Here is a 27,940-nt window from a genome sequence, read left to right on the forward strand (position 1 = left end):
CTCCATATCTCCCTTTCCTCTCCAAATGCATCGGCTCTCGGCCCCGGCATCCCTGGGTCCTGATGCACTTTGGTCTGTTCGTGACCCTCCGGTGGCACCTGAACAGGCATAGCCCACATCCCCCCTCACTGTGCTTCCTCCCTCCTCTCTGCAGGGTCTCGATGACTACGGGACGAGGTCCGTCAGCAGGTAAGATGTCACCTTCCTGTCACATTCCCTGTAGACTGTTGGTGTTGGCTGTGGGTGAAGCTGTGAGGCCGTGTCCCCATGAGGGTCCCTGCGCGGGCTCCCCGGGTACTGGCAGTGGCTGGGATGGGGCCAGCAGTGGGGAACACAGTGCAGGTGTCATCTGTGAGTGTGGAGGGACCCGGGGAGGGCAGGCCCCAGGGCCAGCCCTGGTGTCCCCAGCCTTGTGCTCCTCCAGAGAGTCCTGTCTCCCTGACGTCCTCCGGGCCTGCCCCTGGATAACGAGGCCGTGGAGAGCGTGCGCTCTCAGGGTCTTTCTGTGGCACCTTCCCCATCCCCTCTGCCTCGGTGCTGCCCCGTCTCGCTCTGGGGGTTAAGCCACAGCTGTGGCTGGGGTGGAGCTGTCCGTGGCGGGGTCCCGTGGCGGGGTCCCCGCGGTGCCGTGCGGGAGTTGGGCTCCCGGCACGGTGCAGCCTCGCCGGCAGTCCCGGCCACTCTGGCATCTCTGTGCTTTGTTCCGCAGCGGCAGTGGCAGTTTGGTATCAACGGTGTGAGGACACCCGGGCTCGCGGCGGCCCCTTGCTGCTTGGAAGAGCTTTCTGCTTCTTTTCCCCCCTTTTTTCTTTCCTTCCCTTTCGTTTCTCTTTCTCTACTTCTTTTGGATTTGAAACTCTTGTGATCTTCAAGGAAACCATGGTGCTTCTCACCCCTCCCTGGTGTTCACAGTGCCCTTGTTTCTGAAGCCTTTTCGGAGCAGAAACTGCCTGTGCTCACAGCCCGAGCACAGCTGACACTTAGTGGGACCCGTTTTTGTCCTCCCGTGTGATGTTAGCGATGCACTGTCCCCCCGGGGCCGCGCCGGCCGCCCCGCACGAGCCTGGACCAAACTCCCAGACTGGAACACATATGCATGGCCTCTGGTGTCCGTACTGTTACTGAGCATCCGGGATGCCCGCGCCCGGGATGCCGTTCCCGGAGGGGGGGCAGCGTCCCCGCGCCTCCCCCTCGGCCCGATCCGCTTCCATCCCACCGCGGTGGCTTTGGGAGAAGCGGATGGCACAGACCCCCTGCCCCGGGGAAAGGGCTGCTTCTGGGCTGGGGTCCCGCCGGCCGTGGGAACCCCCCAGAAGGGTTATTCCTGGTTGTTTTATAAATATATATATATATTTTTTTGTAGCAAGGTATTGTTACCTCACGTTAGGGCTGGGGGTCCGAGGACACACTCGCATCCCTGAACCGGGCTTGGGCGAGGCAGCCCCCACACTGTGCCCCACCTGGCACTGGGGTCCCGCTCCCGCGCTCGCCCGGCCGTAGTGCCCTCCCAGTGCCCGTGGCCATCTCCACTGCAAAGCTGTTCACGCTTTTTTCTGATGTGATTTTTAAGACCTCTGACATTGCCTGTTTACTGGGACATTGCTGGCAATAGACTCCCCCCGGACCAGTTTTTGGGTTATCTCCTCGCCTACAGGCACGTTGTTCCGAGCCCTTCCTGCATCGATGTCCGAATTTTGCTAAAGATTTTTAACACAGGATATTTCACACTGAATGACAGAGAGTGGGGGGGAGGGGGGGAACCCACAAACCCAGCCTAGCAAAGCCTGTGTGGAGATTGTAAAGTGCTGAAAAAACTTTTTTAAAAGCCAGAGAGAATTGTGCCCTGTACTGAGTTATTGTTTGAATAAAAGTTTTATTTATTGCATTGAGCTGGGCCTCGGTGTCTTTTTCGGCTGCCGTGCCTGTGTGCTGCCCTCACCGCCTGCATCGCCCACCGCACATTCCCATGCCGTGTTTTTGTTCCCTGCTCCATCCCTCGGCGCGGGGCGGCCGTGGGGGGCTCCGGCTGCTGCCCCTGCGCGCTCGGCCCCGCTGAATTAAACAGCTTCGCTGAGCGGGAGCAGCGACAACTGTTTAAGAGCCGGGTCCCTCCCTCTGTGAGCACCTGAGGGGGTGATGCTGCTGCTGCTGCTCCCGCATGCCAAGGCTCCGGCTGCGCTTTCCCGGCGCTGGGAAAGCGGGGATGGCCGGCGCGGGGGGAAGGAAGCCCCCCTCCCTTCCGCAGCCCCGCCGTGCCCGACCCCTGCGCTCCCCAGGTGGCTCCCGGCTGGCCGTGCCCTTCCTTCCCCTCCTCGCAGCACCAGCGACTCAATAAACACGACTTTTCCTCCTTTTTCTTCTTTTTCCTCCTGTTTCCTCTGCCTGACGTGCTGCTGCGGGGTGGCCAGCGGGCTCTGGGGCCGCCGGCTCGGAGCCTTTTAAGTCTCTCCTTAACCACGACCTTCTGTTCCCGTCAAGCGTCCCGGTGTCCTCCAACGTGCCTTCTGTTTCCCTTGCAGCCCCGATGTTGAAGTGGCCAGGTTTTGAGGTGCCCCTACCCGTAGTTAGTAAGTTGACGGTGTCGGGGGGCCGAGCCCTGGGTGCGCTGGGCAGCGGGTGAGGCCGCGGGGCTGCGCGGGGACGGTGCCTCCGCTCTGCTTCCCCTGCACCCGTCCCCTCCATCGCTCACCGCTTGTCCCCGGCCCGGTGGCGGGAGCTCCGGGTCTCACCGCGCTGCATCTGCTCGGCCTCTCGCTCCGCTGCCGTGGCTGCGCTTGCCGGGATGCTGAGCTGCTCCTGCGCTTCCCCCGCTGCCCGTAACCAGCCTCTTTGGTTGTAGGTCTCTGGTGCCCATCGCCAGCCCCAGCCCGCTCTCCAGCGGGGCAGGGAACGTCCACACTAACCTCGAGTTTTTTGAGCAGCTTTTTTTGTTGTAGACTTGTCCCAGGAGATTCCTTGTCCTGGGAGCCTCCTCATCCTGGCCCCGGGGATGGGATGGAGGAGCTTCCCCGGGAGCCGACACCCACCTCGCTGGTACTGCAGAGCCTGGAGAGCCCCTTTCCCGTTTCTCTTTGATCCATGAGCTGGATTCCCTGGAGTTGCACGCTCCACCCCAATGGCTCTTCTCTGCCAGCACAGAAATAGTTAAATGAGAGCCCCGGGTGACTCATCAAAGCAACTTTTCCTCTCCCTCCAGTCCTGAGAATCTATTTTGGCATCCTGGGGGGGAAAGTGAGCTAAGCATCTGCATTAATTAGGTGGGAAATTAATTACCCTATTTTTAAGCAAAAGCCATTTATCTTTTAAGCAGAGAAAAAGTGCACGTGGAGAGGGGAGGGGTGGCAGGGAGGGGGCCTGGGGCAGACAGTGAGTGCTCGTCCCAGGGGGTTGGGGGTCCCAGGCTCTTCCTTCTGCTCTGGGAGGTGGCTGGGGACATCCCAAAGCTGTTCAGTCCAGTTGCAGATGGTAACCACAGCACTTTACCTGCCCCCACGTCCATGATAGGGGACTGGCCAGTGGCCCAGCTGTGCGACCCATGGAGTGGTGGGCCATGGCCATAGCTCCCACTGGGGAAAGGAGAGGGATTGTGTGGCTCCCTGGGGAGGGCTGGGGGGCACTGGGCAGGTGAGACAAGGAGGCTGTGGGGCCACAGGATGGGTAGGGAGCTGCTTGATGGCTCCCTGCCCAGTGCAGGTTTGGACCCAATGACCCCAGGCACCCCTGACAGGCAGTGGAACCCCCAGAGCTGTTCACACCTCGGGGGAATTTTAACTCCTGCTGGGAGAGCACAGAGGAGACCTCTTGATGTGGGGTAAGGATGCTTCCCATGCCAAGGCAGCCCCTGTACCCTGTCCTGGCCAAGTGATGGTGGCCAAGTGACAGGACAGTGTGGGGGACATCCCAGGTAGGTGAAACCCCAGGTCAGGCTGGCTGGGCTGGGCTTGGTCTCTTGGCTCTGCCAAATCCATCCAGGTGTTCTTTATCTCCCCCACTCTTGGATATTAACTTCTCCAGAGGCAGCACAAGGCAGGGAGCTGCCAGCTCTGCCCTTGGCTGGGAGGTCAGGCCGTAACCTGGAGCTGTGCAGTGCAGAGCCAGGTGATCTCGTGGTGCTCCCATCTGTAGCATCTGTGGTATTTTCTGCTTTAGGCTGATGAAGTGAGGTAGGAGAACATCCCACATGCAGCTGCCCCTGGCTCATCTCTGACACCTGCCAGGGCTTTAGCTGGGAGAGGAGCTGAGGAGTGGGGGCAGCTCAGCTGGGGGCTCCACAGGGCAGAGCCTTTCCAGTTTAACCCCAAAGCTGCTATCCTGGGGTCTCGCCAGTGCCCGCTCACTGTGCCGGTGCCCTGTCCTCACCAGCCCTGCTGCCACCGTCCCCCCGTTAACTCTTCCTTCCTCTTCCTCCGCAGAAACCCCTTTGCCAACGTCCAGCTGAAGCCAACAGTGACGAACGACCGCTCGGCTCCGCTCATCAGCTGATCCGGGAGCGCTGGCGCCCGCGTGGCACTCGCCACCTCCTCATCCTCATCCTCCTCATCCTCGCCACTGCATGTCCGGCTTCCCAGGACTTCATTTTTAGGCGGAATTTATTTAATCCTGCTGCTTTGAAAGCCAAAGGCTCAAGCTAGTGCCCTAGTTCTCTCTTCTCTAGACCCAGCTTGTCCCCCTTGGTGGCAGAGGGTCACACCACTGTCGTGTCACCTGTCCTCTGCCTGCACTAAGGAGCGTGGTGGCAGCATGTCCTGGGGTGGGATGGTTCCCAGGCTGAGCAGCAGTTTGCCATGGGTGGGAAAATGGGCTCAGCTGGAGAAGGGGCTCCAGGGGCTCACAGTGCTCCGGTGGGGTGGCAACGGCAGAGGGGACACGGTCCCCCTGCTCTCCCCTGCCCAGACAGGAGGACCCCTAGGAAAGGTGGGATAGCACGGATACCCCGTGCGAGCCAAGGGAAGGTGGGAGCTGTAGGCAGCTCCCAGGCTCCCACCAGACCCAGCGTGCTGGCACTGCAGCCCCTGCTGGGACGGGGCCAGCTCTGGTCCCAGAGCTCCTGCAGCGCCAGGGCTCGGGATATTGTAGGGAATTACGGTACTGCTGTAAAATATAAGCTAGAAGAAACCACTTGTGGAGCGAGGGCGGTGTGGAAGCCTTGGGGTGCCTGGGGCGGTTGGGGGGCCCTGCCCCCACGGACAGGAGCTCCCTCCAGACCTCTTGCTTGGCTGTTTGCTCTTCCTCTATTCCTAGGGCTGCATGAGAGAGAGAGATAGATAGAGATAAATATATATAAATATATATATACACACACTTGCTAAGCTTATTGCTGGGAGTGCCCACGAGTGAGGTGGCTCCTGGGCCCTTCTGCAGTTCCGGGGAGCCAACACAGGAGTCTTGTTCTTGCTCCAAAAACAGGGGGAAGGGGGTTTCCAGGCAGGAATTGTGCCTCCCGTGGGTGAGCGGTTGATGCCGAACAGAGTTTTTGCTTTTTCCGTTGTATTTCTCATCTTGCACTCCCCAATCACTAGTGCAGCACGTCCTGGTCACCACAGTCTGGGCAGTGGGCACTCGGCCGGGCACGGAGCGGTCCCAGCGCGGGGCTGGGTCCCAGCGGGATGTGGTGGTTCATCTCTCCCACGTCCCCTCCGACGGGTTTTCCAGCTCCACTGCAGGAAAACAGTTTCTCTCCAGGCTCCAGCTGTACACGAGGGTTCCCTGCTCCATGATGTGCCTCGTCTCCCTCTCCTGTGCCTCCTCTTCTCCCAGGGCTGGAGCAGATGGGTGGGGACCACACGGGGCAGGGGTGAGGGGAAGGGCTCCACTGGCGCTCGGTGCAGTGGGTGGGAGAGGGCTGGTGGTCACAGCCCGGGGTGGGGACAGGTCTGGGGTCCCCTCGGCCACAGCGTTGTCCTCTTCCACCCCTGTGCCAGGGGCTGCCCCCCCGGGACCCCTGAGCAGCCACCCCGGCTCCAACCAGCCCCCGGGGGCCTCGCCGCACCTCCTGGCTCGGTGGCACCTGCAAGATGTAACCTGAAATAATTTTTTATGAGAAAAAGTAATTTATGAGCAATTACATCCCTCACACCCCTCCCTCCTGCAGCGTTTTCCCTGGCCAGAGGCGCGGCCTGGCCCCAGGTCCATCCCGAGCTGACTCCATCCTGCGTGCCGGGCAATGATCGGGGCAGGAAACGGCTTAAGATATTTTAAAAACTTTATTATTGGCCCGATGAGATTCGACACACATGCTGGGAGCTGTATGGAAATCAGCACTGATAAAAAATACAGCAATTATGACCCGTATTGAGAAAATAGACCATGTAAGAAGAGCCTTTCTATTAAAAAAGTTACCCAAGCCACAGCTCTGTCCTCATCCACCCTCCGGAGCCGGGACCTGCGGCGCCATAGACCAAACCCAGGGTGGGGTGGGGGGTTGGACCAGCACCCCTGGGTGCAAGGGGGTTGGGGGGTGAGCACCCATGGTGCTGGTGGTGTGCAGAGAAGGGGAGGTAGGGGGGCAGCAGGGTGGATGCTGCGGGAAGGGAATCCCAGGAGCATCCCACTCCTGCATGGGCAGCACCCATGGGTGCAGCACCCCGGGTCAGTGCAGGGGGTGGCCCCCCAGTTGCGATGGGTAAGGGAAGAGCTTGAGAGGATCGAGGGGGGAGGGGTTACAGGCCACGTAGGGACTTAAATAAAACACTTAAATAAAGCATTAATTGCTCAGTGGTGGGGAGGAACCAGCAATGGGGGGTACAGCCACCCTGGGGCTGAAGTTGGGGTCCCCTGGGACCCCTCACCCCCTCAACAGCCTTCTGAGCACTGAGGGGGCTCCAGCTGGGATGCAGCTCCAGGGTGGGCTGAAACATGCTGGATGGGTGGGAGGAGGGTGGGTAAGCATGGCAACACCTGGCTGGAACCCGAGTGGCATCACAGTGCCAGGCTGGGGATGGGCTCATCCCACAGGGTCCTGATGCCAGAGATGTGCCCAGCCCAGGATGGAGGGATCATCCCACGGCATGGAGCAGAACCCCTGGCACCAGCCCCACCCCACCTGGGGTCTGTGCATGAGGACATCCGTGTGCCCCACACGGGGTGCCAGGAGCCAGGACATGGGGCGGGGGGCGCTCAGAGGGGACATTTCTCACCTCAGGGTTTGGTCTATAGACCCCAAAAGGAACCAGCCCTGATTTCAAGGTTTCGTTCAGCTCCGCTTACTTCTATTTCCTTCCGGAAGCTGCAATTGCACAATTATCCTAAGCCTCGAATGAATTAAAAAAAAAAAATAACAAAGAAACCAAATAAAATAAAAAAAATGTAACAAAGAACCGCGAGCACCCCCTGCCCCCCTCCCCCCGACTCGATACGTCTCTTTGGCAGCAATAACTTAAAATCGCATCAATGTGGGGTCAGTCAACAGCGAGTTTTGGTTCTGGGGTGGGTTTGGGGTGGGGTTTTTTTAATCCTTTTGTTTAAATACAAAAATAGTCAGGTTGGCAGGTCCTGGGGGAGAATGTTCCCCCCCTAACCAGCCCTCCACGTGTCGTTCCCTGCCACGGTGGGCAACGGTTCCACCAGCCCTCAGGATCCCCCTACTGGGACTGCTCCCCGAAAACCAAGGGAGGGGAGCCCCACCAAGCCCCAAAAACCATGGTGCTCACTCTGGAGAGACAGTGGCACCCCTGGCACAGGGAGTGACATCAACAGTGGCAGCAGCCAGTGGCTCCTCACTCGGGAATGTTGTGGGGTGGCCGTGGGGTATCTGTGGGGCAGCTGTAGGGTGGCTGTGGGGCAGCCCTGGGGCAGCCAAGCTGCCACAAGGTGCAAGACCAAGCGCACGGCATGGGGAGGGGACAGCACAGGAGGGGTGGGGACAAACACCACCTCGGGGAGCACGCATGGGCAGGAAGCCAAGTGGGGGGACTTCACTTGGGGGGTACACTCCGCAAATGTTAGCAAGGTCAGGGCACTACCCTTTAAACGCTATAATTTATATATATATATGTATATATATATATATAAGTGTGTATTTTGCACGCACGCACACAGCCACCGCACACACACACACGGCCGTCACCGTCACCCACCGCCTGGCCCCGCGGGGGGCACGGCCCCACTCCCACTCGCAGCAGCAAACGAGTTCCTTCCGAGAAAATCTGCCTAAAAAATCCAGAGCAGGGCCTGGGAGCCCACGGGCGGCCCCCGTGCCTGGCCCCGCCGTCCTGCGCCTCCCCGGTGCCGGGGCGATGCCGGCTGCGTCCCCGCGGGCTCACTCCCGGTCACCGTCCTCGCTGCTGCCTGCAACGAGCAGAGAGGGGCCGTGAGAGGGCCCTGCCCTCCGTGGGACACCCGGCCCTTCGCAGGGGTGACCGTCCCGCGGGGCACAAGGCCAGGGTGTCCCGTGGCTCACAGTGTCATTGGCAGGGATAGGGGTCCTGGTCACTCACAGGGGGGGGACTCACCTCCTATGGAGTCCATGTCTGAGTCAGAGACATGGGTGATGGAGAATCGGGACACCGGGGCAGGCGAGACCGTGAACCGGGAGAACTGGATGGGCAGCACCTGTTTCTGTGCTGGCACCAGGGCGGGCAGGGTGGGCACGGCCGCGGGGGGCTCTGCCGGCGTCCCCGGCAGCGAGGACACGAGGGACGGCTTCACCGGCATCAGCGGGAAGTCATCGTCCCACTCGAAGCCACCGCCTGCGATAGGGAGGGAGGGGGCTAAGCCCGTCACGGGGTCCCACCATAACCACTGCTCCCCACCACCCCATAACTGCTCCCCCATCATCCCACAATTGCTGCCCCCCATCACCCCATAAGCACCAGCCCCACAATCCCCTGGTTTCTTACTCTCTTCTGAGGCATTGCCATCTGAGGAGTCGTCCGAGGCTCCGAGCCTGTCTGTGGGGCTGGGGGGGCTGCCACTCGCAGGGGGCTGCCCCGAAGGCAGGGGGGACTCTGGGAAACCCTGCTCAGCCAGCTCCCGTGTGGGGCTTTCCTGAGGATGGAGAAATAGCAAGAAGAAACCTCAGTGGAGGCACAGCTGGGGATGGCTCCCACCACCAAAATGCTGTGGGACCATGACCAGCACCTGGCACCGCCCCCACAGGGCACCCACCTGGTCGAAGAGGTAGATGGTCACATCATCATAGAAGGAGACAGCCTTCTTCTTGCGCTCCAGGTCCTCGCAGAAGGACTCGGAGAGCAGGCTGGGCATCTTGAGGAGGCTGCGCAGGTTCCGGCCGCTCTGGCTCTCGGCCACCACGATGGGCACGGCCGCCGGCTCCTCCTCGCTCTCCTCGCTCTGCTCCTGGATGTTGTAGCAGCGCAGCTCCTCGTCCGACTCGTCGCTGTCCTCTGTGTCCTCATCCTCCTCCTCCGGCTCCTCGCGGCGCTCAGGGGCCAACGGGAGCGGGGAGAGGCCCGGGGCTGGCTCAGCCCTGGGCAGCAGCGTGCTGGGACCCCCCGGCGCATCGCCCACCCCTGTCGCCTCCGGGGGCAGCCGCAGATCCCCAGGCCCCAGCATGGGGGGCACAGTCTGTTTATCCCCTGCCACGGTTCCTCCAAGTCCAGGGACACCGTCAGGCACCTGGGCCCCTCCGATGGTCAGTGGCTCCCCAGGGCTCGCGGGCACCGGGGTCAAGAGGAAAGTCTTGGGGGTCACAGAGCCCGGGGGGCAGATGTCTGTGTCGGGGCGTGGGGGGCTGCCCGGCACCAGCCCCGTGCCAGCGGGGCACTGCTCGGTGCCAGGTGCCTGCTCTGGTGGGGCTGGCCGGTGTGCTCCTGTCCTCAGCCCCCTCCCAGTCCCCCTCCAGAACCCGCGCCACTGGCCCAGGCACCGCCACCGCGACACCAGGTGCTGCTGGGGGGCTGCCGGGTGCCCCTGGCGGGTGCAGCGGGTCCTCCCCTCGCCCCACGTCCTGCTCAGGGGAGCGGGGACCCTCCTCTGCTTCTGGGGTGTGGGATCCATCACTGTCCCCCTCGTCCTTGGGGCCGCGCTCAGCCTCGGCGTCGCAGTCGGAGAAGTAGGCAGAGTCACGGTAGGGGCTCTTCTCGGCCAGGCTGTGCAGCTCAGCCCCCAGGCCGCTGGGCAGCCGCGTTTCAGGGGTTGGACCCTCGCCCTCGGCCCCTGGCAGCCCCGGGGGCGGCTTTGCCAGCTGGCTGAAGGCCTCCGGCTCTCGGGGATCGTGGGGCTCCTTGAGGACAAACTCAGGGGACTCGTTGTTCTCGGTGTCGTAGCCGCTGTCCAGGGCGCGGGCTTGGCCAGAGGGCACAAAGGCACCGGGGCTGAGCACCTCGCAGGAACTGGCCGTGGAGGGGATGTCCAGTGACTCCAGCGAGTCCGGTGTCCCCACCTGCTTCTGCAGGGACCTGAGCGCTGGGGCCGCCTCCGTCCGCTCCGTGTAGTCCGCAGAGAAGTCGGTGAAGACGCCGGAGGTCAGCTCTGCCGTGTCCTCATCGCTGCCTTCGTCCACGCTGAGGAAGCTGCCGCTGGAGAAGGTCTTGTCCGGTGTCCGGTCGGTGTCACTGGTGACACAGGCGCCACTCTCAGCCATGGCCTCTGTGGGCATCGGTGTGGGTGCCTCAGTGGGCTCTGCCGTGGGCTGGGCACTGTCTGTGCCAGGCTCAACGGGCAGGCCAGGGTTTGGGGTGGTGGTGCCAGCCATGGGGGTGGCCTCCCCCGGTCCCCCAGCGGCATGGGGCAGGGGGCTGCAGGCAGGGCTGCCCCCCACCGCACTCTCATCTGGGTGGGCATCTCGAGGGGCCCCTGGCGCAGGTGTCGGGGCCGCGGCGGGGCCCCACGGTGTGGCGGGGCTGCCCGCCAGCGTGACTGCCTGTGCGCGGCCGCAGGGTGATGAGTCACGGCCGTGCCAGGCCTGGAGCCGCGGGGAGGGCGAGCGGCACGGGGAGGAGGAGCCGCCGGCCATGGCGGGGGGCTGATCCTGCCGCGGGCAGCGGAAGTCGTGTCCCGGTGGGGACCCCCCGAGCTGGGGCTGGCCGCGTGGCACCGTGCCCAGCGGCTTGGCCATGAGCCCGCGGAAGGTGATCATGCGGCGGTAGCACCAGCTGTCGCCGGCCGGGGGCTCACGGGGGCTGCCGCTGCCGATGTTGTTGTTGGAGGAGCTGTTGGAGGCCCAGGGATGGCGCTGAGGCGGGGGGCTGGCACTCGGCAGGTGGGGGACACTCGGGGGGCTCTCCTCACCCAGCTCCAGTGCCACACAGTCCGGTGGGGCCGTGCTCTGCCCTGGTGTCCCCCCGTACCTCCGGGGGCTGTAGGTGCAGTTCCCTGAAGGTGAGACGCCCAGCGGGTCCGTGAACATGCTGGGCTGGAAGCTGGGGACGGGCCAGTCCTGGCTGGCTGGCTGGGGGGGCTCCTCCTCCAGCAGGTACCCCTCGGCCCCCTGGCTGGGGGATGGCTCGTAGCCCCGCGGCTCCTGCCCGGGGCAGGGGTAGGGGTAGTACTCGGCGCACTCCCAGGAGGGCTCTCCCGCCGGCGCGTGGCCCAGCAGCGGCTCCATGCTGAGGGACACGGTGGGGCTGCCGTCAGAGTCGTAGGCGCCACTGCTCCGGCCACCCTGGGCTCTCCAGCAGGACGGGGGGCGCAGGGGCCCCCGCTCGCCCGCCGGGCTGTAGGTGCACATGGCATAGTCCAGCTCGGCGCTGCCCTCCCCGGGGCCCTCGATGCGGATGTAGTACTCGCTGCCCAGAGAGGGGCTGTGGGCACCCAGGATGGGCACCACGCCAGGCACCGGCACCCCAGGGCAGCCCCCGGCCTTGCACTCGTAGCAGGAGGGGGAGACCCCCAGGCTGAGCCCCGCTGTCGTGGCAGGGTAGTAGAGGTCGTGGTAGCGGGCGGCGCTGGTGGGGCTCAGGGACCCCAGGGGGGCCTGGAAGTGCTCGGTCTTGGTGTGCTCCCACTTGTACTCGAAGTTGAGGCCGTGGCTGGTCTCCATGACGGTGAGGATGTCGTCCCCGTCCGAGGGGAAGCCGTCGGCTGAGAACTGCTCCAGCAGTGGGAAGGAGGAGAGCTCGGGACCGTGGTGGCTGCCACCGGCACTGCCGTTGGGCTTCATGGAGTTCCAGCGCTTCTCGAAGTCCTCCTCGGCCTCCGTGGCCCCCTTGGCACACAGGTAGGACAGCAGCAGGTGCACCTCCTCCGCTGTCGGGCGCTGCTCAGGCTGCAGCCAGCAGAACTGCATCACCTCGTACCTGTGGTGAGGGGCCAGGGTCAGCCTGGCCCCCCGCCCACCACGGGGTGGAGCAGGGCAGGGGGCAGGACGGGCTCCTCACCAGCGCTCCGACAGCGAGAGCTTCAGCTGCGGCTTGGGCAGCTTCAGCTGCTGCTCCTTGATGGCATAGGCCAGCACTTGTCGGTCCGAGTAGTGGTCATAGGGTTGGCTGCCCAGCTCAAACAGCTCCCAGATGGTGACACCCAGCGACCTGCGGGCACGGTGGGATGCTGGGGGTGCAGGGAGACCCCCACCCCCCTACTGGCCAGCTACCCCAAAAACAACCCAGCCCTGCAGCCCCCCGCCCCCCCAGGCCCGCTCACCAGACGTTGCTGGCCTTGGTCTGGTCCACCACGAGCAGATTGCCGTGCACCTCGTCGATGAGCTCGGGCGCGATCCAGCGCAGCGGCACCCACAGCTGGTCGGCCGTCACGAAGTAGTCGTCCTGCCAAGTGTGCAGGGTCAGTACGAGAAGAGAACGTCAATCCAGGGCGTCAGGGACCGGCCATGCCGCGGCACCCGCCACTCCCTGCCCTCCGCCCCAGCACTGCCCCCCACGTCCCCAGTCCCCAGCTCTAGCCCCCAGCCTGCCCTTTGCTCCTCCTGGCACCAACTGCCCCTCCTCCCCCCTCTCCCTGCTCCCCCTCTGAGCTCCTCCAACCCCCCTGCCCAGCGATTCCAGCTCTGCCAGGAGCCATGGGCAGCCCAGAGAAGACAGACAGACATGTGGACAGGGGGACAACCCCAGGCCATGCTGGCAGCTGCCTGCAGGGACCTGTTCCTGGCAGAGGGGCACGTCCGGGCCAGCCCAGGCAGCACTGGAGAGCCCAGGCTGCATGGCACCCTCCTGGGCAGGGGGCCAGGGTGCTGGGGGAGGGAAAAAAACACCCTTAATGCTCAGGGGGACAAACTGGGGGGAACTGAGAGTCCCTCACAGGGTGGTCTGCACCCTCTTGCACTCCAGAAAACCCAGGGAGTGCCCCAGCACTGCTGGGGAGCAGGAATGTGTGCGGGTGTGGGGCGGGGAAGGCTCAGCATGGTATGTGCCAGGGTGGGTGTACGTGTGGGTGCCCCAGGGGTCCCGGTGCGCAGCCCCCAGCCCCCTCCTCCCTCCAACCAGCCTTACTTTGTACTTGCAGTGCGAGAGCCCGTAGTCCCCGATCTTGACGGTGAGGTCGGCGGTGAGGAGGCAGTTCCGCAGGGCCAGGTCGCTGCCGAGCAAACCCGGAGCTGTCACCGCTGCCGGGGGGTCGGGGGACACCCACCACCACCAAGGGGTCGGGGGGCACCCACCAGGGACCCCTCGGGGGCAGCGGGATGGCTGAGCGGCGGCAGAGCCCCGTCCCTGTGCCCCTGTGCCCAGCGCCGGGCGTGCCGATAACGCGGCAGCCAGTGCACAGCAGGAATGCCTGCGCAGCCCCAGCTGCGCCGCTGTCCGTCCGTCCATCCGTCACGCGCCGAGCCAAGCAGAAAGCGGGTGTTCCTGGGCAACGTGAGCCCCGGCACAGGGCTGGGCTCCTGGGTGGCTGCTGCAGCCCCGGGGCGGGTCACACAGACGGGGTGCACGCGAGACCCCCGCTGCGCCAGGGCCCCACAAAGCTGGGCTGCCCCCAGGGGAGTCCCCCTCCAGCACAGTTGGGGACCCCACATCCCCCCACCACAGCTTGGGCACCCTCATGGGGACCCACCTGCAGAGCCGGGCTCAAGTGGGGACACTCCGGTGGCCCCCGATGGCAGCACGCCCCCTCCTCAACAAAATCACTGATGCTGGAGTCTCCGTCTGCAACTCACTCAGCACCAGGATATTGTTGGGCAGGAGGAGCAGCAGTGGGGCAGGAATGCTGGTGTCCTGGGAACCGCCAATATCCAGACTCCTAATTTCCCCCTGCCCCCCAGAGCAGCAGGCAGGCCAGCCTACCTGTGGATGTAGTTGTTCCTGTGCAGGTGCAGGACGCCACAGGCCACCTCACACGCCATCCTCTGCAGGGTCAGCAGGTCTGGGGTCATGGCCTCGGCCCCCCGGCAGCTCCGCAGGTACCCCTTCAGGTCACCCTGAGGGCAGTGCCACTGTCACCATCTGTGGGCTCAGCCACGGGGGCTGTGCCGTGCTCGGCACCCATGGGGGCACCACGGGCAGTGGGACGGGGCACAGGGGGCATGGGGGGCACACGGACTCACCAGTGGGCAGAACTCCATCACCAGCAGGTACGGGGTGACCTCGGCACACTGGGCCAGGCACTGCAGCAGGTTGGTGTGCTGGAGGGCTCTGTGCGGGCAGAGCAAGGGGGGCACATGGGCACTGTGCCAGAGGGTTGGGGGCTGCTCCCAGCACCCCACTGCCCTGGCTGTGCTTGGGGTGACAGTGGCAACTCCCCCGGAACCACTGCCGTGCGTGGGCTGGGGCGAGGGGACGGCAGGAGCCCCCTGGGAACCGTCACCCTGCCTGCACCGGGGTGGGCGCGGGGGCTGCCGGGAGTGCCGGAGCGGGTACCAGCATGTCCCAGCGCCCCGGGCGCACCACAAAGGGACGTTTGTTCAGCTGTGCCCAAGCAGGAGCAGCCCCGTGCCCCCCCTCGGCCCCCACTCTGCCCATGACCTCACCACTGCCCCTCGCCATGGCCAGTGGCTCCGCACAGCCCCAGCCCTGCTGCAATGAGCCCTGGGCAGACGGGCTGGGACGGAGCTGAGCTGCTGGAGAGTTCAGCTGGCACCTCCATGGGACAGCCACAGCTCTGCCTGGCAGCCAAAGGTGCCATAGAGGGGACCTGCCACCATCCCAGAGCATCCCCACTCCCAGAACCACGGAGTGACCCCAGAAGTACCTGTAGGGCTGCGCTTCCTCCAGGAACTGCATCTGGTCCTGCACGCTGGCACTCGCCTTCAGCTCCTTCACCACCACCTGGGTGCTGCTGATGCCCGAGTTCACTTCCCCCAGGAACACCTGGGGCGAGGGACAGGCTCGTCCCTCCATCCACACCCTGAACCCGCCTGGCACAGCCGGGGCCCCGCGTCCCACCGGGGTGGGGTGTCGGGGGGTCCCTGCCCCTGGGCTCACCTTGCCGAACCAGCCATGCCCGATCTCCTTCAGGTACAGGAGGCTCTGCCGCCCCAGGTCCGCCGACTTGAGGAGCTGCACTGTAACAGAGCACACCCAGCTGCCCGCGTGTCCCTCTGACCATGCGTCCCCCCTTCCCGGTGTCCCCCTGACCCCTGCCAACCCCCACCAGTCCCGGCCAAGCCCTGCTGTCCCCACCGCGTCACCCGGTGCCAGGCCCTCTGCCACGCTGGGATGCTCCGGAGAATCCATCCCCTGGCACCCTGCATCCCAGGCATCTTCCTCTCCAGGAATCCTCCCACAGGGGTGAGACATGGGGTACCGGTGTCCCCAAAGCGGGTGGCAGCAGCGCTGGATCCCTGCCCCTTCTCCTCCGCAGGGCAGGCGGAGCCGAGCCCGGCACAGCACTGGCATTTAGCCCCTTCCCAGCCCCCCCAGCACAGTCCTGCCCCTCGGGTGCCCATGCCAAGGGCAGGCAGCAATGGGACCATTGTTGGCCCTCGCTGGCCCCCCCCCACCACAGCCATTCTTTGGGTGGGGAATGACACAGGGTGGGAGGGGGCACAGCCAAGCACCCCCCACATTCCTCTCCCACTCATGGGCTTGTTTACACAGGACCAGGGCTTGCGGGTGCCACCATTTGGAGTGTCTGTCCCCCATCCCATCCTGCCAGGGTGGGACATGCACAGGGTTGGGGACAAGGACAAGGGACCTTTGCACCGGGGAATCCTTGCAGCGCTCCCCAGGGACCTCGGCTGCCTGTCCCCTGCTCAGGGCTCTCTGGAGTTGTCCCTCCTCAGCAGGGCAGACCCACCATCCCCAGCTCACTCTGCTGCTCTGTGATGCAGGACCCCCCTGCTACAGCTCTCAGGGGTCCTGCCCCCTCTCAGCTTACCTGAGCGCCCTGGCTGCTTGGCCATGGGCAGGGACACCTTGGTGAGGGGCAGCACATACACCTCGGGGCCATGCTGGGGGGCAGGCGAGCCCTGGGCCGACAGCTCCGTCACGTAGTCATCCCCCTCGGCGTTCTCAAACTCCTGCTCCAGGGTGATGGCAGGGGGGACACACCGAGCAGAGACAACTGACCCCAACTGTCCCCACTGCCAGCAGTGCCACACACACCCCTCTGCCCCACACCCCCAGGCATGGGGACCCTCAAATCCCACCCTCCAGGCAGACAACCCTGCCCCCTCCACGGGGATGGCACCCCGTCCCCACCACCCACCCCAGTACCTGGCGGTGCCACCCCGGCACACCCCGGCCCCCGAAGGCCGCCCGGGCGAGCAGGTAGGTGACGGTGAGCATCTCGCCCTGCCCAGCTCTGCCTCATGGCGCTGCCGACACCGCCGGCACCGCGCCGTGTGCCATGTGCCGCCGCGTGCCATGCGCCGTGTCCCGCCGGACACCGGCCCGGCCGCGCTCCTTTATCCCCAGCGCGGGGGCCGCGGGGGTCACTGTCCCCCCGGCCCGGCGAGGTGTGGGACGTTACACAACACCCAGCGTGTCCCCCCCAGCCTGACCCCCTCCCGCCGCGGGCGCCTCAAGCCTCCACAAAAATCCCAGCAATTAGGGAAAAAGCGTTTTCTCGGCACATTCTGTGCCTGTGAGGTCAGGGTGCCTCCCACCCTCGGGGGCGTGCGGGTGGGACCGCCGGGGCCTTAACCGTGGCGTGGCCTGGCCCTGTGCAGAGCCGGGAGCACGGATGGGTCAGGATATGACCCCCAGTGATCCTGAACCCCACAGCAACCACGCTCTGTGGAGCTGGGATCCCGGATGGGTCAAGCTACAATCCCTCAGTGATGCTGAACCCCACATATCCATGCTCTGTGGAGCTGGGATCCTGGATGAGTCAGGATACGACCCCAAGGGATGCTGAGTCCCACAGCCCCTGGCACGCAGTGAGGGTCTGAACCCCCTCTTTGAGCACTGCTCTCCTGAACCAGGACACACCCAGCCCTGGTGCTGGGGCAGGGGATCCTGCACTGTGAACCACTGAACACCTCCATCCCTTCCTGTGGAACCTGGGGACCCCCCAGCTCACCTTGAAGCCGATGTCCCCCTTCTTGCAGCACAGACAGGCCAACATGAGGAAGATGAAGGTGAAGAGCCCCGAGAAGGAAACAGCCACGACGGCCAGCGAGGAGGACCAGGAGAGCTCGCTAAGGGGGGTGCCGTCTGTGGGGACACGAGGGGGTCAGGGCAGGGGGCTGGGGGCACCAGGGAGGGGTCAGGCTATGCTTGGGTGGGGGTCATGGGATCTGGGGGTTCATCAAGGGGGTTTGGCTACAGCACAGTCACATCCCAGGGCTGGTCAGGCGCTGCAGCTGTGGGAGCTGGAAAGACAGGAATTTGGTTCCATGAGCCCCACACCAGGCACAGGGATGGGACAGGGCTGCTCCGGCTGGGCACCGCATCCTCTGGCCACCGGCACGCCCCAAATCCCAGCACCCACCACCCCACTCCAGCCGGTGCCGTGTCGCTCGGGGTGGCAGGGGGCACGGTGGCCATGGTGGCAGTGGTGGTGGCCATGTCCCAGCTGCCATCCCCAGCAGGCCTCACTGCCAGCTGCAGCTGCCACATTACTATTCCAGCCAGGGCCTGCCTGAACAACCAGCGCCGTTGTGGTGGGAGGCAGCCGGAAGGTCGCAGTGCTGCCAGCAGAGTTGGTCATCGGGGACCCCCCCAGCCCTGCAGCACTCAGCACAGTGCCCTCCTGAGGGACAACAGGGCTGGGGCCTGGGGCAGGTGCCCCTGTGCTCAGCTGTGCCCCCCACACAGACCCCCACCGGCACTGCAGGCCCTCCCTGGGTCACCGAGCCTGTGCCAAGCCCCTCGGGAACACTCGTGGCACACTCGTGGCTCCAGCACATGGACCAGGGAACATCCCTGTCCCTGTGCTCTGACAACACTGTCCCATGCCAGGACTGCCACCAACTCCCAAGTGTCCTTGAGACCAGCACCTGAAGGGCACCGGGGGGCTGGGGAAGGTCCTGCTGCCCCGGTGGGCACTGGCAGTGCCCGGCTGCTCCCTGGCACCGCACGGCACAGACATGGGCACCCTGGCTCACAGCTAGGCAGTGAGCAGGCACATGGCCCCACAGGCCTTGGCACAGCTCAGCCATGACAAGGAGTGTGGAAGGAGCTCCAGAGCCATCTTCTGAGGCTCGGGATGCAAAGCCGAACCTGGGAGGAGCGGGGGGCGGCGTGCCCCCCCTTCCAGCTGGTTTCCATGGTGAACACACTTTGTACCGCCAACGTCACCATTTTCCCTGGATAGTGGGACAGCAAAAGAGAAAATGACTCACTGAAAAGAGCCTTTGAACGGCGACAGGGAGCAGAGCACAGGGACAGGAGCCTCTCTGAGAGGACCGTCAGCTGAGCCACCCCTCAGTTTGGGAACCAGAGCTTCCCAAATGAGCCAGCGGGCCAGCGAGACACGGCTCGTCCTGTCTCAGTTTCCTCACCTGAACAACCAGCTACCTGGGAGCAGTGATCAGCCCAGACTGGGCACCACCAACTGCCATGACCCACTGCCACCATCCAGCCGCTCTCCCTGTACCCACAGCACCAGCGCTGGGTGCGGTGATGGGAAATGCGGCGTCATCTCAGAGACCATCCCAAAACCAGGTCAGATGCACCTGCAGTGGCAGCTGCTGGAGCACCAGGGTGCAGGGGGCACCAGGACATGGCAGGCATCAGGGTACAAGGAAGCACCAGGGCACAGGGCTGGCTGTGTGCAGCATGAAGCACCCCAAGGCTCTCCAGAGACGGCAGGGCCCCCATCGCATCGTGCCTCACATCCTCAGGCCCTGCCTTCCACTTTCCCAGCAGGAACAGGGATGCACCAATGCCATGCCCTCTCATGGCCTTGGCACTTGGCCTTGCCACAGAGGTCAGGCTGAGAATGGTGAGCTCAGTGCATCCCCCAGAACTGCTGCATCACTCGCAGCCCCAGCACCCAGGACCACCCAGCACCCAGTGACCCCCGGCAGCGGGGCCGGTGTGTCTGGGCAGCTGCCAGGTCAGGGATCACCCACCTCACCTCAGCCCAGCAGGTGAGGACAGCTGGGGGGCTGGTGGCAGCAGTGAGGCCACAGCTCCAGCCCCAGGAGCACCTGTCCCAGCCTCACAGCCAGCCCTGGCAAACGGGAGCAGAGGGGGAAGGGGGTGCTGGATGCAGGGGGATGCATTGGGATGCAATGGAGTGGTGTATAGTGGGGTGCAACGGGGTGCAGTGGGACGTACCAGTATGAAATGGGATGCAGTGAAATGCAGTGGGGTGCAGCAGAATGCAGTGGGGTGTAGTGGAATGCAGTGGGGTGCAGAGGGATGTAGTGGAATGAAGTGGGGTGCAATGGGATGCAGTGGGGTGCAGAGGGGTGCAATGGGATGCAGTGAGAGACAATGAGAACAGGCTGCCCTCCCACCCCACAGATGCCACCCTGCAGCTGGCACAGCCCAGCCCACGCTGCTGCCCCCACCACCACCAGCCTGTTGCATCGCCCACCCAGCGCAGGTCGCAGCCCCCACCGCCGGGTCCGGGCAGGGATGGAAAGAGGCCGGAGGGTCCCGGTGAGGTCCCGGTCCCGGTCCCGCCGGCGCTGCCCGGAGCAGGGCCGTGCCCGTGTGCTGACTCACGTTCCCGGGGCGGCTGCGGCCGCCCGGCCGTGCCCCGCTGGCTCCGGCGGCCGGCGGGGCGATGCTGCGGCCGCTCGGCTCCCCGGCGGGCGCGGGCGGCGAGTGCGGCTGACGTGTGCGGAAGGGCCGAGCCGGGGCTCCCGCAGCGCTCCCGGCCCCGCCGCGGCCCCTGCACACCCCTCGGGCACGGCCGGCGCTGCCCGAGCCGGCACGGCACGGAGAGCTGCGGGCACGGGGCGCAGGACACCGAGACGCCCCCCGCCCCGCTCCCGCGTGGCCCCTCGATGCATCATTTTCCCCACTGGTGATTCCCAGCTGCCCTGGGGCACAGGGGGGCTGCCCTGGTGGGGTGCGGGCTCGTAGGGTCACCCAGCAGCTGACGGATGCTCCGGTACCTTGGGAGCATGGTCCGCACACCCCCCACCCCCGCCGTCCTCTCGTCCACCGTGGATCCCAGCCTAGGGCAGCACCGCCCACCTAGAAGAGGCTGGATTTGGGCAGGGAGAAGAGCAGGATTCAGGCAGGGAGCAACACAAGACTAGGGCAGGATTGGGGCAGGGAGCAGGGCAGGATTGGGGTAGGATTCGGATGGGATTTGGGCAGGATCAAACACCCATGCCCCTTAGCCCCTCCAGCCACAGGTTCTTCATTCCCTGATGCAGGCACAGCCCTGGCATCACGTTAATCCCCGTGTCCATGGGCAGCTTCCAGGGAAGCAATTTCACAGCCCGCAGGACGCGCGCTCTGCTCACCCACACGCATCCAGGCGGCACGAAACCATCCGCTGCCATTTAGCGTGCGAGCACACGGCTGTGCCCGGCGGGGGCAGCTCCCGGGAAACTGAGGCACCGGCACGGCCCCCTGGGCTGCACCCCTGAGCCCCCATCCCCCCTGCCACGGGAGCAGCCCACGGAGCAGGGTTGGGGCTGGTGCTACCCCCTGGTGCCACGGGATCCGGGCATCCTTCCCAGGGGTACCCAGAGCATCCTCCACCCAGATACAATTGGATTCAGGCATCCCCTCACCAAAAGGGGGTTCAGAGAGCAGCACCCTTTATCCCCATCCCCAGAGACCTTCTCCCACCACTGGAGCAGCCGCTCCAGTGATTAACAGATCAGTTAATTGTGAACGCCAGGCACGCCTCACTAATCCCTTCTCCTTCTCTGTCTTCTAATGTGGCTTATTTAACCAAAAGGATTGATTCAGCCCCTTATTTCTGGTTTTACCATCTTGGGCTGAAACAGCAGCAAAAAACCATGAATAGATGGAAAATAAACTAAAATCATCCATCATTTTCTGAGGCAATGAAATAAAAACAAGGACTGTGCAAGGGAAAGGCCAAGCCCCAGCGTTGCTGCGCACACACCACGCGTGTCAGCCTGATTAGGGACAAAAAATCAAGTTCCTCCATCAAAGCAAGCCCTGATGCAGAGCCAGGAACCGCCAACTCCCTCCATTTCCAGGGAAAATAATAATATAATTATCATAATGATAATATAAGTATTATAATGTAATTCTAATAATGCTATATATTATAATAATATATCGTAATAATAACATACTATTATTGTATATGGTATTAGTATTATATATGGAATTATACACAGAATTATATATAGAATTATATATATTGTATTTTTATGTATAATTATATTGTCCATTCGGGACACGGAATATTAGAGTTATAATGATATATTGTAATAAAAAAAAAAGAATAATACAAAAGACAAGCAAAGCAAGATTGAATTGACTATTTAAACCAAATTCTTGTGCTTGATGTTTTAAATGAGCTCTGAGTCGGGGTGGTGAGGCCCATCCCACCCCAGCCAGGCGTGTTCTGGTGGCATCACACCAAGGGACAGGGAGTGACCTCAGCCCCTGGTGCCTGGGGGCAGCATCCAGCCCTCTCCTGGCAGGGCCCCAGGTAGGGATCCCTCCATGGACCCCCGGGAACGCCGTGCCAGGAGCGGTGCTGGGGGCAGTGCCATGCCGGGAGCGGTGCCGGGCTCATGGCACCGCGGTCCCACTGCTGGCAGTGCGTGGCACCGGCCATGCCGAGGCTCCAGAGCCGGCACAGCAGCGTTTACGTAACAGCAGGAGTGGCAGCGCGAGCGGGGCAGCCTATTTATATCCAAAATGCTCAGTGTGTTATGAAACCAGAGCCCCGGCTCCAGAGCGGGGCCCTGGAGGAGCAGGGCCCAGGGGCGAGCGGGCAGGGGGTGCTCCGTGGGGCAGGCAGGAACCTGGGCAAGGGGTCTGGCTCTGCCCCCACTGCAGCCCTGAAAAGCTGGCCCAGCCCAGATCCCGCTGGCCCAGCCCCTGGCACCACAGAGAGCAGGAGGATGCTCGGCACCAGCTGCCCTGCCACCCCCCTGCTCTCAGCCGGTCCGTGGTGCCCAAAGCACCCACAGGCGCAGGTACACACAGACTGGGGAGCCTGGAAAATCCCTTTGCCATAGGGACGGCAGCAGGGAAGGCCGAGGGTGGGCACAGGGCACAGGTGAGGAGCACACAACCACACGGGTATTTCAGAAAGATGAAGAGCTGTGGTGGCCAACGTGATGGCCCGGCAGCGGCACAACCTGGCACAGCCGGGACGGGAGCCTGGGAGCCCATGGGTACCCTGCCCAGCCAGGCGGGCAGTGCTGCTCCACTTACTGTGTTTGCCTACGCTGGAATTTTCCTTCGCTCCAGTAATTAAAACAAGCGGTGTTAACCCAGCTGCTGGCACCAGGCTGCGGCGAGGACGTGGACGTGGTTGGCAGGGGGAAAGGGGCAGGGATTGGGACCCCCCCGACACTCCTGCCTTCAGCCTGGGCTGTGGGGTGGTGGCTCTGCAGGAAATCTTTGACCTGCTCTGCTTCCTCCAGCGCTGAGTCCTCCCAAACCTGCCAGCCCCACATCCTCACTGTCCCTTGGTCGGTTCCACTCTCCACCACAAGCACTGTGCCAGCTCTGGGACATCCCGAGGTGTTCCATGTCCCCTCATGGGCCTGGAGCAGCCCATGGCAAACGCTACGATGGCAGTGGCTGCCCTAAGACGGTTGCGACGCACTCCAGCAGCGCTTCCCGGGCTGTCAGGGGGATTAATGCCCACAGGAGAGTTATTTTCCTGCCAGTGGGCATGCTGACTCAGCACGGAGCAGCTCCTCTCTGTGCCAGCCCTGTCACTTCCAGCCCCATGCCGTGTCCCTGTGGGATCCCCCTGGCTCAGCCCCGTGAGCAAATTCCCACTGGGGATGTGTCAGGGTGTCTGCTGGGGCAGGAGAGCAGACGGAGCCAAGCCGAGCCCTGGGGCGGTAGCAGCACACGGCTAGACCATCATTCCTCCATCCCACTACCCCTCCATCCCACCACCCTCCATCCCACCACCCCTCCATCCCACCACCCCTCCATCCCACCACCCCTCCATCCCACCACCCCTCCATCCTACCATCCCTCCATCCCACCACCCCTCCATCCCACCACCCCTCCATCCCATCGTCCCGGGCAGGGGGGCCCAGCACCTCTACACCTGCCGGGCTGGTGTGGTACAGGGTGGGAACAGGCTGAGCCACAGCAGCAGAGTGGCCCAAGTGCCCCTCTGACCCAGGCCCTGGGATTTTCCAGCCCAGGGAAGCAGTAGGGTGGGGAGGAGGTGGCGTCACACCAACGAGACAGAACCTGGGACGCGTGTGTCGCCTGGTCACGGACAGCCAGGAGCAGGCAGGGCCCCGGCTGAGCACAGACCCCCAGCTGGATGGACACCCCCTGGCTTAACCCACAGTGGGCACCACGCTGGCAGTGCCATTCCTGCCCCACGTCCCCCCGTGTCACCAGGGTGTCAAGGTCTGGCCCGAGGTGCATGGTGGGGTGGGCACCAGAGCCCTGCTCTGGCGGGGAGGACACGGTGCTGGGGGCAGGCAGAGCCACGGGCTGCCCTGGCACAGGGTGTCCCAGGGAGGGCTGGGAGTGCCGGGCAGGGAGCCCGTGAGTCACAGCCCGGTCCTGCAGGCAGCACGGGGTCCTTTCAACCCTGGCATAATAATTTCTCCTAATTGGTTTTGACAGGATCGTTGACACCGTCCAGAACACGCCTGCCTGTGTGCGTGGGGCAGGAGGGAGGGAGGGGGGAAGGGGGAGCAAAGCAGCACCCCTGGGGAACAGGGTCCTGGCTCCATCCCCCTTTTGAGCAGAGCGGGGCCCAGCTGCCCTGCTGTGCTGTGCCAGTGTCATTCCCTGTGTGGGACAGGGGGTTCACCACATGCCACCCCACCTCTGCCTACCCACCCCTGGCATCCCTGTGGGCACTGGGATTCACCTGTGTGCCCACCTCCTGCTGCCCACCAGCCCAGACAGACAGACGGCACCTCCTGCACCTCCCACACACTGTCCCCCCATGGGAAGCACGTGGCAAGACAGGAAACAGGGCAGGGTGCTGCCACCACTGTCACCTCCCCTCCAGGAGCTCCTCCAAACCCCCCTCTGTGTCCAGTCCCAACACCACATTCCCCTTGTCCTTCCCCAGCATTACCAGCAGCCAACAGCCTGGTTGGTGCCAGGGTGGGAGCATGGGGCGTGCCTGGCCCCCATTTGGGCTGCCAGGGTCCTTCTGGCTGCAATGGCCCCCTTCCCATGATGGTTCCCCAGGTCCTTTCCCATCCTCATGCCAGGAGTAGATGGTGGTGATGGACATGGAGCACCAGCACTCACCGGGCTGTTGTCCATGTGAGGCCTGGGACACTGGATGGGCAGCAGCCAGGTCCAAAAACACGGGGTTAGGGGGACCCCTCATCCTCCCTTGGACTTGATTCCCCATCCCCACCCAGCTCCTCGAGCCCTGGCTGACCCCCAGCACTTCTGCCTGGTGCCTCCTGGCTCTGTCTGCTCAGCCAGGCTGTGGCAGGTCACGGCTCTTCCAGGTCAGGGAGTGGGCCCTCGATTCCCATGGGAAGCCCAGGAGATCTGGGATACGTGTTTGGGGCAGGCAGCATGGCAGTGCCTCTCGCTGACAGGGTGGTTGTGCTCCACGGGTGTCTCCGGTGCTCCATGCGGGAGCATCTCCAGGCCCGGCCTGCGGATGGGCAAAACAAGATGGGAACCACGAGGCTGCCGGGCTGGGACCCTTTCCCAGAGCCCCTGGCACTGGGAGGGAACAAATCCCTGGCACAGCTGGCTCAGCCTGACATGGGTGCATCGGACAGGGAGCCAAAAACAGCAGGTGAGGCCAGAGCACAGGCAGCTGTGGTCAGCACATCCCTGTGGTACCTCTGCCCCAGGTGACACCACTGTCACCATTCCACACCAGCAGGCCACCTATGCCCAGTCCCGGCAGCAGTGGCTTCCAACCGTCCCTTTCCCACATTCCCCCCTGGAAATGTGAGACCAGGAGATGCTCCCCTCTGCAGAACCAGAGCCCCTAAGCCCCTCCTGTCTTGTCCCAGCTGCGGTGCCACCGTGCCCTACAAATCCCTTCCTGCTCCTCCTCACCAGCCCCAGCCACAAGCCACCCCAGGGAGCCAGGCTGGCACAGCCGGTCACAATGCCACACAGGCAGGAGCTGCTGCCACACAGAGCAAATCCACAAAGCCATGAAATCCAGAATATGGTTTGTTCCTCCTTTAATTCCTCTGCCGGTGCTGGTGGGTGGCAGCTGCACAGCAGCGCCGAGCTCTGGGCCTGGCAGCATCGTGATGGGTAGCAATGGAAACCGTGCTGAAGGGCTTTTAAACCAAAAATGCCTCAAGAATCCCCAGGCTGGCAGGATTCACGAGGAGTGGGAGCCTCACCAAAATCCGGAGCAAAATTCCCCCAGGGCTGAGCTCGGCAATCGGCTCCGTCCCCCCCCGCTACTGCATTTTAGGTGCAAATAACGAGTTTTTAGAAACAAATAACGAGCGATCGGGGACAAAGTCCCCGTTCGGCGAGTCCTGATGCGGCTCATTTCCAAATCCCCCCACGGATTCCGACCGCGCGCAGTCGGGGGAGAGGGAGCAGCGGAGGACGGAGGGAGCGGGAAGGTGGCGCGGAGGATGCGGGAGCCCGGCACCCATAGCCGGAGCCTCCGGCACCCCGCGCCCGGCACGGGCACCGCTTCGCCACCTTCACGGTGCCAGAAGAGGCGCCGAGAGCGGCGGGAGCCGCGGCACCATCGCTCGGTGCCGGACCCGACACGCGTTATCCCGGGCTGGTAAACAAAGGGCCGGAGCCGAGCGTCCGCCGGACGCTCCCACGAGGGGTCCCGGTGCCCGCGCGGTGCCGGCCCCGCACCGGGAGGGACACGAGGCGGCTGCGAGGGGCGGGAGGCGGCGGTGAGGGGCGGCTGCGGCGGCTGCAGCCCCAAACACGCACCCGCAGTCGCCAGCCCCGCGCTGCTCCGCGGCTGCAGCATCTTCCTGCAGCTGCGCCGCGGCCGGAACACGGCGCTTACATAACGCCTGCTCCCCAAAACGCCGCTGCCCTGCCCCGGCACCCCCCGAGCCCCGCCGGTCCCTCCAGCCCGGGCGGGCACCCCCAGCCCCCCGGCTCCCCGGCCGGTGGCTGTGCCAGGCGGTGGGGACTCAGCCCCAGCTCCCTCTTCCTCCCTCTCACCATCACCATCCTCCCTGTTGTTATTATTCCGTTTCAATCCCGGAGATGCCTTCAGAGGCAACGCAGCCCCCGGATTCCTCCGCGCTCCAGCCCGGGAAACAAAATGCCGCCCGGCTGCGGCAGCGATCCCACCGCCCCGCCGCACCGGGGGGTCCCACCGCCAAACTGGGATGTCCCACTGCCACACCGGGATGTGCCACCGCCGCACCGCGATGTCCCAGCACCGCACCGGGGTGTCCCGCGGTGGCCAAGCACGGCGGGTCGGGAGCCCGTGCAGTGACATTCGCGGGGATGAGGGCGAGGGGATGCTCGGCTCGCGGTGCGGGGATGCCGCTTCCCGCTGCACCGGGCGGGCAGCCGGTGCGGGGCTGAGCCGAGCCGAGCGCGGTGCCGCGGGGAGCTGCCCGGGGGAGCCTCGGCGCGGGGCAGGGCGTGCGGGTCCGGCGGTCCCGGGGCTGCGGCACTTACCGGGGTCGAAGTGGGAGCTGAAGGCGAGGCTGGGGCTCAGGAAGGCGGCCGCCATGGCAGCGGCGGCGGCGGGGAAGCGGCCCATGGCTCGGCGGCGGCGGGAGCCCCACGGCCGCCGGCTGCCGCTGGCCCCGCGCTGGGCACGGCGGCGGCGGCGGCGGCGGCGGCGGCTCCTCCTCCATGGCGGCCCCGCGGCCCCGCGCCCCGTGCCCCGGGAGGGCCGCGCCGCCGCCGAGCAGCGGGACCGGGCGGGCGGGGGCGGCAGGTGGAGGAGCCGCAGCCCCGGGACCGCACCGGGACCCGCGTCCTCCCCTCCGGGATGCGCCGCCGCCGCCCCCGCGCGGTCCCGCCGGGATGGAGGGAGCCCGTGGGGACCCCCCGAACCGGGACGGGACCCCATCCCGGAGCAGGGGGCAGCCGCCACCCCGGAGAGGGGCCGAAACCCCCCGAGAGCAAAGCCAGGTCCCCCCAAGCAAGGCTGGGAGACTGCAGGGGCAGCCACCCCCCAGAGTGGGGATAGAATCCCCCGGCAGCAGGACTGGGACCCCCAGTAGTGGGGATGAGACCACCTGGAGCAGGGCCAGGAGCCCCCAGGCAGGGAACTGCTCCCGTGCTGACCCATCCCAGGCACCACTGGCTTCCTGGGACCAGTGATGGGACATGGGACAGGACCAGGGATGGGACATGGGACAGAACAGGCAGCTCTGCACCCCAGCCAGCCCCTCAACCCCCAGCCAGCCCCTCCTCACACACATCCCCTGCTTCCCTTCTCTGCCCCAGCACCCCATCAGAGCCTCACCCTGCAGCCCCCCAGCCCCATCCTGAGGGGGGAGCGGAGCCCCCCAACAGCCCCCAGCCAGGCCCATGGCACGGGGTCCCCTTTGTGCTGTGGGGCTGCCCCATGTGGGGCCACACAGCTCGGCCTCGTCTGCTCGACACCACAGCCCTGGCACATGGGAGTGCGCTCTGGAAACATGGGACGCTCCAAAACC

General features: G+C 64.5%; 2 protein-coding genes across 9 annotated transcripts in view; one reads left to right on the top strand and one right to left on the bottom strand.

Moving 5' to 3' along the window:
- Positions 1–6,349, top strand: part of BAIAP2 (BAR/IMD domain containing adaptor protein 2) — a 40,874-nt gene extending 34,525 nt beyond the window's left edge. For 3 of the 8 annotated variants that reach the window (XM_050319483.1, XM_050319488.1, XM_050319487.1), the window contains 2 exons: positions 155–189; positions 4,413–6,349. In XM_050319483.1, coding sequence (XP_050175440.1) covers positions 155–189; positions 4,413–4,482 — 105 coding nt within the window. In that variant the 3' untranslated portion in view covers positions 4,483–6,349. Of the gene's footprint in view, positions 1–154; positions 190–709; positions 1,890–2,519; positions 2,568–4,412 lie in introns of those variants that run through there. The other 5 variants (XM_050319491.1, XM_050319484.1, XM_050319489.1 and 2 more) reach the window with 2 other exon arrangements.
- On the bottom strand, positions 6,185–27,115 carry AATK (apoptosis associated tyrosine kinase). The gene is given in 15 exon segments (XM_050319474.1): positions 6,185–8,286; positions 8,451–8,687; positions 8,838–8,985; positions 9,106–9,747; positions 9,749–12,197; positions 12,279–12,428; positions 12,541–12,662; positions 13,344–13,428; positions 14,136–14,269; positions 14,396–14,483; positions 15,040–15,158; positions 15,273–15,352; positions 16,168–16,309; positions 17,314–17,447; positions 26,949–27,115. Coding segments are annotated over 15 exon segments (4,644 nt in total). The 5' UTR covers positions 27,034–27,115; the 3' UTR covers positions 6,185–8,257.
- Positions 27,116–27,940: the final 825 nt, after the last annotated feature.

The sequence above is a fragment of the Myiozetetes cayanensis genome, unplaced genomic scaffold (genome assembly GCF_022539395.1).
Source record: "Myiozetetes cayanensis isolate MyiCay16 unplaced genomic scaffold, myiCay2020 scf22, whole genome shotgun sequence".
Taxonomy (NCBI): Eukaryota; Metazoa; Chordata; class Aves; order Passeriformes; family Tyrannidae; genus Myiozetetes; species Myiozetetes cayanensis.